Source organism: Hipposideros armiger, unplaced genomic scaffold (assembly GCF_001890085.2).
Source record: "Hipposideros armiger isolate ML-2016 unplaced genomic scaffold, ASM189008v1 scaffold_25, whole genome shotgun sequence".
Classification (NCBI taxonomy): domain Eukaryota; kingdom Metazoa; phylum Chordata; class Mammalia; order Chiroptera; family Hipposideridae; genus Hipposideros; species Hipposideros armiger.
This window is the reverse complement of record NW_017731375.1, coordinates 2,943,279-2,950,968: the sequence shown is the minus strand read 5'-3', so window position 1 is coordinate 2,950,968 and position 7,690 is coordinate 2,943,279. Positions and strand designations below refer to the sequence as shown.

Below are 7,690 nucleotides of genomic sequence, written 5' to 3'. Positions count from 1 at the left end.
GAGAGGGAGAGGGAGAGGGAGAGGGAGAGAAAGAGTGAGGATGAGTATATGCGTGCATGCATGCGTACCCATGGATGCAGTTTTTCTGGGAGGATAGCCTATAACTTTCGTCAGATTTCCAGGGGGGTAGGTAATGCAAAAGAACTCTAAGGACTTTTCTGAATCAAAATTTCCCTTAGTCAACTAAAGCTTGAAAACAATTGAGCCAAATGATTTTTGTTTTGTTTTGTTTTTTGGATCCTGGGGTCTCTGTGTTCTCCAGCTGAGAGTGAAGCACATGGGCTGCCATCTCCTGTCTTCCTGGGGCTGGGGGATGGGTTGGGGGGAAGGTCCAGGCGACGGGCGGTGTGGCACAGTGTCCAGGCATGCTCCGAGTTTCTGTGGCCACAGGAACGCAAGGCCCTCTCTTTGTCCGCTCAGCAGCAGGAGCCCCAGGCTGGGGAGAACCCCCGGGGAGCTCTGGGGCCCATGGCCCTCGGGTCGTGACCAGGGTTAGTGAGTGTCAGCCTCTCTCCTGCTTGCAGCCTGCTCAACGCCAACAAGATCAACTGCCTGCGGGTGAACACGTTCCAGGACCTGCAGAACCTCAACCTGCTCTCGCTGTACGACAACAAGCTGCAGACCATCAGCAAGGGGCTCTTCGCCCCCCTGCAGGCCATCCAGACGCTGTGAGTACGCCGCCTCGAGTGCCAGCGCGTGCCCAGGCAGCAGGCGACCCCAAACGCCCAGTCACGGAGAACTGCCAAAATGAGGGCAGAGCGAGCAGGTCCAGGAGGGTTTCTAGAACCTGCCGTGAGAGTGAAAGGCTAGCATCGTGCTAGCTTACCTGTACTGAGCACTCACGCCACGCTCACGACCTTCCCTCTGTGCAAACCTTAAGCCTCGTAGCAACCCAGTGAGGTAGATGCTGTTAGGATCCCCCAGCTCTATGTGAGAAAAAACAAGGCACAGAGAGGTTAAGTAACTTACTCAGGGTGGCACAGCCAGTAAGAAGCAGGATTGGAATCTGGGCAGAGGTGCTGCTCAGCTGCTCTCTTAACCTCTGTGGCCACTGTATTCTGAGCAGCCTCCATCTCTGCTCATAACCTATCCTGCCTACCAACACCCTGCAAAGCCAAACCTCTGGCACGGGGACTCTGGGAGCAGCCCACCTCTCCGCCAAGCACTGCGGATGTCCATAAATAGTTTGGTCAGATAAATGACCACTGACTACAGATCTCGGCTTGTGTTTGATGGCTCCAGCCCCAGGCTGAGACCCCAGCCCCAGCCCGTGGCCTGGCCCTGAGCCCGGGGGCTTCTGGAATCTCGCTGAGTCATCTGGCACTCACTGGCCCCACAGCCAGAGACAGGAACCCATAAAGAGTAAGAACAGCTGCTACTTGCTGACCCCCTGCCACGTGCAAAGCATTGTGTGCTGCACTGTGCAGAGTTTTCTTACTGAGCCAGGGGAAGCGAGACCCACGCTGCTGCTCTCATGGTGCTGAGGACAATAACAGTCCCCGCTACTATATATGGAACACCCTCCATGTGCCAGTCGCCGTGCCAGCTGCTCTGTGCGCCTGGTGTTACTGGGCTCGGAGAAGTAAAGCGCTGTCTGCTCTCAGCGTAAACCCTAGGCCTGCAGCTTGCTTTGCCCTTCAGAACCGGCGTGGGCGAGAGTCGAGGCGATCAGTAGCGGGTCCTACCCCAGGTGGGGGGAGGCTGAGTCCCCAGACCCATGGCAGCTGCACCTGTGAGTGTCTTTTGCAGATAGCAGACCTCAGGCCCCCTCTCTGGGTCCTGTATGAAAGCAGCCCCCGCGTCCCCTCGGGCCTCCTGGCCCCAGCACCAGGCGGGGTGGGGGTGGGGCGGGCACCACGGGCCACTCCTGATGCGCTCCCCTCCATCTCACAGCCACTTAGCCCAAAACCCCTTTGTGTGTGACTGCCACTTGAAGTGGCTGGCCGACTACCTCCAGGACAACCCCATCGAGACAAGCGGGGCCCGCTGCAGCAGCCCTCGCCGGCTGGCCAACAAGCGCATCAGCCAGATCAAGAGCAAGAAGTTCCGCTGCTCAGGTAATCAGGTTTCGGGGCTGGCCCCACTTTCCGACCCGGAGCCCAGCAGCCCCGGAGAGGCCAGTGATCCAATCTGGAGGACAGCGAGTGCTAGCATGGCTCCTGGGGAGCGGCTTTGCAAATTAAATTGGGGAAATTCAGTTAGGCCTGCAGAAAACCAATTACCTTATGGATTTAAAATAAAACACACACACAATGAAAGCACGGGGTGGGGGGATGCACTGTTTCAGGAGGGATAGAACCCAGGCGGCAGCCTATCTCCAGGGCTGGGTCAAAGCTAGAGGCTGGGCCAGCCTGGACACATTTCCTTTTTTTTTTTTTTAGTTTCTAAAGCATGCTCCCCAAGTGGCAGATAGAGAAATATACCCCAGGCCAGGCTGCAGGCAGCGTGTAATCTTGGGGGCCTGTCATCCCCTCTAAGACCACCTTGGTATAGTCCTAGACCACAATATTATAGGTTTCACAACATTTTCGCCAGCGGCCTCCCCCACCGCAGACTGGTACATGCTGATTATGGAGAGAACAGCAAAGAGTTGTGCTCGGGAGGACAGCAAAGCCTTGCTGTCCAGTTCCCAAACTCACTCTCTCTACAAAGCGTCCTTCCCACTGTACCCAGGAAAGACACGGGGGGTGCATGGCAGGGGAATTCTCAGCTCATCTTGGAAAGAGAAGCAGCTCTCCTTGACCCAATAGCTAGGCGAACAGGCAGTTAAAAATGACTGTCATTTGTGTCATTTGCTACTGGGGGAAAAAAATCACCAGTCTGCATTGTGCTCCCAATGGTGAGAGATTGATAGCATGATGTGCTGAGACGGGCTGGAGCCAGCCCTCACAATCTGTGTGTCAGCAAGAACCTTCCTTCTCCCCGTGCCCGAGAGCGCCTCCCGTGAGTGAGTTTTGCCGGGGAGAATGCCAGCGTGGGCACCGGTCGCCGGGCGAGGACCAGCAGGCTGGCTTCTGCTTTTTGCAAGTGGTCCTTGTCCCCTAAGTCAGATTGTTTCGCCCAGGTCTCCAGGAGGCTAAGCTTGAGCTATTTTCTTCAACAGAAGCAAACACCTAGAGAGGGCTTGGGGATAATATAGGGGATTTGCGGCAGTTTGAGACGTCGTTCCCAATTGGTCTTCCCCAGAATAACAATGTCAATTTTGAGGGCAGTTTCTCGCTTGTGCCTGTGACAAGCGCTGTGCTGAGGGCTTCTGCTTTGATGTGGTTCTTCCAAAAGTCCTGTGAGGTCAGCAGGACAGGTCCCCATTCTGCAGTGCAGGGAGCCGAGGGCTCAGAGGTGAAGGGGCGCCCCAGGGTCACGGCCAGCAGTGGAGGCAGGGCCAGTCCCCAGGTCTGGCTCATTCCTGGACACGGCGCCGCGTCTAGGAGAGAAGGAGAGAGAGGACCAGCTGCTTGAATGACTTTCTTTCCCAGTCTGATGGCCCCACTCCCACCCTCTCCCCACCCTGGAACTCTTTTCTCAAGTTCCTTCCTGGAGCTGGCAGCACCTCTGGGAGGAAGATCCTCTGCCAGCTCAGAGCTGTCACCCGAGGCACAACCATTCATTCCCAGGGGCCTTTCCTGTGCCTTGCACCCCAGTCCTTCTGTCCCTACCCCTGTCTGGCCAGGGCCATATTCATTAGCTCTGACAGCAGTTATGCCCAAGAAGAGGCGCGATAAGAGGCCGAGGAAGGCAGGGTGCCGTCTGCCAGCCCCGACCCCTCGTTCTCATGGGAGTCCTGCCATGATTTTGGCTCCAGATTGATGCCAAGGCTCTGGGGGGCGGGGAAGAGAAGGAATCAGCCCAGGGTCTGAGGACTGGCATCGCCTAGGGACACAATCTTGGCAGTTGCCTAGGAGTGACCGTAGGCTGGAATTGGGGGGTGGGGGGGAGGGGTAACAAAAGAACTACATAGGAGAAGAGAAACTAGCAAGCAGACCTAGGAAGCAGAACAGGAGAGCCTCGTTCTAACTCTAGCTCTGCCCCTGCCTACCTTTGCACTGGGGGGGATCCTGGCATCTTTTCCTATGTGGTGTAGGAATGGTCGGAACTTAAAAAAAGAAACGGAGAAGGGGCAGGGTTCTTGGATTGACCCTCTCTAAACTATCGTTTTTATTAAATCAATACTATGCAGAAAGATTATTCCTATAAAGGTAGAGAAAGTTAGAGCTGTGCTAATTCTTACATACAGCATCCTACATGTTTCTATCTTCTGTAGCTGCAGAGGGAGAGGTAGAGAGAGTTACTGCTGAGCCCCGAAGGCCTTGGCTTTGGGAGACACTGGGGCCCAGGCCAGCCTTGGCCTTGTGAGAGTACAGGAGCCGCAGGTCTAAAGCTCTGTTTCCAGGGAACTCCAGGAGAAAGGAGGGGCAGGTGACATATACTGGATTTGACAGATAATAACTCTGTGTTTTACTTTCCCGTAAAAGCACCCCATTGCAAAGACAGCTGATATAATTAGGAACCAATTTGAGGGCTGCTCCTGCAACACAGAAGGCCCCTCTGTAGGCGGGGTGTCTGGTCTTCCAGCTGCCCTGTGTCTGCCTCCATCAGCTGCACCCACCGCCCTGGGCAGCAAGATCAGGTTAGAGGTGAAGGCTGCCAGCTGGGGTAATCTGACCATCAGATTAAGGCCTCCCGAAAAGGCATCGTCTGGCTGCCTGGGACCCCAAGCCCATCCCAGGGGGAGCACTTAGCAATTGGAAGATGCTGTCTGTCTTCCATCCTGCCTCCCTGATTTGTGTGTGGAGAGCCAGTCAGCAAGGAAGAAACTCTCATGGTGAGAAGTACAGAGGGTGGTGACATACTACGTCCAAAAATGGCAGGCAGCAAGATACCGCTCAGGGAATTTGAATTTTAGAGCCCTTGGGGACCACCCAATCCATGCTGAGAAGGGAGAAACTGGGGCCTACTCAGCAGAAGAGTTTTATCTAAGGTTTTAGAGTAGTATTTTCAGGACAAGCTCCAAAACCCGGGACTTCGGATGTACTGTGAACATTCTTGGTTAACTTTTTGCCTGGTCCCTTGACTTCCTTTTGTTGAGCACACCGGAGAGAAGGAGATACGTTTTAAAGGCTTAGAAGCAGGAAGGAGAAGGATGCATTTTCCCTGCTCTGGTCCTGAGGGCTTGACCAAACGTGAACGTGAAATGCCCAAACCAGAGTGCATGCCTGGGAGTCAAAGCAGAGTCAAGTCGAGGTTACAGCAGCCATCTGCAGCTGGTGAGATGGGAGGGCTTAGGAACAGGAGACCCAGGGCTGTGCAGTGACCTTGACTCACTGGCCCACCATTGCATACAACCCATGCTCTGTGGAGACGTTGAGACCATCTTGTCCCAAAAACACACTGTGGAGGAATAGTGACTTGTCCCTCCTATCAGAGGGCTGAGCAAGGAAGGTCCCGGTCACCTGGCCCTGGCCTCTCAATGGTGCACATGTCCCCTCCCAGTGGCCCGGGAGGAAGTCCCAAGCCAGCAGGTGCAGGAAAACTGCCCCTAACCTCTTCCGATAGGGATTCAAAGACTGGGCCCTCTCAGCTGGGCTCTTGGCATTCGAAATTGTTGGCTGTTCGTTCCCCCCATAAGGGGCACTGTCACCTCCTCTGTAAAAATCCGGGTTCTCAGACCATTGTGACTGTGGGTCTCCAGTCCAAAACATGGGGTCCCATTGGCTCCCCCATCTTTCTCCCTGGCTAGGAACATGTATTTTCTCTCAACACTACCCTCCGTTATACTTCAAACAATCTGGGAGGAACATCTGTCAGCCTGAGGGTTTCTGGGGACCCTGAGGACACTGAGGAGACTCCTGAATCTATCCTTAAGAAGACCATTGCAGATTGGCCAGACCACTGGGAATTGTGGCTTGTCTGTTTAAGGGGCTGGAGGAACAGGCTGTGTGGAACCCCCTGCTGCGGGGAGGGGTCACGGAGCGTGCAGAAGATGCTTCTGCGCAGTTGGATGCCTTGTCAGATCAGATGGTGTGATCGAGTGGGGTTTAGGGGCTCAGCTCAGGCCTGCGACATGACCAGACACCTGACTTCTTACCCTCTCTTGGCAAGGGCTCCTTCTGCCCCGATACTCCTGAGTACGAGCGTCCAGCAGTCTCCCACCCATTCTCCTCCCTCCCTCCAGTGCCTGCCCTGGGGCGGGGCAGGGGGCAGGGGGCTCCTGTCTTCAGAAGAACCCACTCCTGGTACTAATCGCGCTCAGTGGGGGCCTGCTCCGGCTTCCGCTTCTCCACGCTGCTTCCTCTCAGTGCTCCTGTCCTCTCTCTGACGCTGCTTCCTGACCTTGACTCTGACCGGTCGCCGTGGGGCTTTCCTTTGTGCTTGATCTAACCATGTGGTGGAATGATGGAAACGGAACATGGTTCTGTCAAGCACCGCGGAAAGCACCGCGCTCTCCTGCAGCATGGCCCGCCACCGCCGCCACCATCGCTGGACACCTCTTCTCTGCTCTGGAGCACTGCCGCCCACCTGCCCCGGTCCAGCCCCACGCAGGGCAGGGGTGGGAGGAGTCTTGAAGCACCCACAGAGCGCCTCCCCTCCAGGGAGCAGATGGGGGCTGGAATGGGCGTGGAGACGCACAGTGGGGGCAAGCTAGGACCCGTGGCCATGTCTCCTACCCCAGATGGAGCCGCCAGCCCCCTCATCTAGTCCGGATGCCCGCCGACAGGCAGAGAGATAGGTTCAAGCTCAGAAACCACCGTCGTATCCTCTTCCATCCAAAGGGAGCAGGTATACCCAAGGCTTGTGTGTCATTGTTTCATGGGAACGTCCCAGCCCAGTGGCAGCTAACCCACAGGTGATACTGCCTACGACCCACCCCCCCACACACACACCTGCCATCTCTACCGGAAACATAGGGAAGGGATGTGAACACGAGAGCAGGTGGCACTGGCGTGAGTCTGAGACTTGATGTTGGACCTGTGAGGCTCCGTCGGAGCCTGACCCCCACTCCGCATCAGTACTCTGGCCCTGATCCCCACGCAGCCTGGAGTCGAGCCTGTTCCCTTGACCTTCCGAGCACAGTTAGCATGGAGGCCAAAGTCCTGGGTTCCTTCCCTGGTGTTCGTCCCGTGCCAACTGAGGGCTGTGTAGAAACCTGCTGTAATAAAGACAGGGATCTTGGCGGCCCCCATTCTGCTTGTTTCTTGATAAGCCCCAGACCCAGTGTAACCAGAAGATTGTGTTGATGGTTCGTGCCCCGGAGTCTGTGTCCTATCCCTTGAGAGAGCGCCATGGTGGGAACCAAAGCCTGGCATCGGCCCAGTGTCAGGCTCTGGGCTCTCGCGAGGATGTGTCTCCTGTGTCTCAGGTTACTGCTCAGCCAGGGGCCCAGATGGCTGAGTCATGCAGAGTCCTGTGTACTCTCTGAATTCTTTCACCATATATTATGTACTGACTGTAGGCCAGGCGCCGGACTGTTTTACATCATTACCTTTTTTTAATTTTCACAACAACCCTGTCCATCAGCCCCATTTTACAGATGAGGATATGAAGCCTCAGGGAGGTTAACTAACTTTCCCAGGGTCCTCGGACTCCAGCATGAATGCCTTTCACAGCTGTAATACATGGCCTTCCCAGCTATGCACAGTCCCCTTGCCTTGAATTTTAAAATCAAAACGACCTTGACTTGAATTGATAGGGA

At 55.5% G+C, this 7,690-nt stretch overlaps 1 protein-coding gene across 1 annotated transcript in view; it reads left to right on the top strand.

The window, feature by feature from the left end:
* The window catches only part of SLIT3 (slit guidance ligand 3), a 590,035-nt gene that overhangs the window by 487,218 nt on the left and 95,127 nt on the right, over positions 1 to 7,690 (top strand). Inside the window, exons 13-14 of the mRNA XM_019635932.1 lie at positions 525 to 668; positions 1,894 to 2,057. Of these exons, the coding sequence (XP_019491477.1) occupies positions 525 to 668; positions 1,894 to 2,057 (308 nt within the window). The remainder of the gene's footprint in view (positions 1 to 524; positions 669 to 1,893; positions 2,058 to 7,690) is intronic.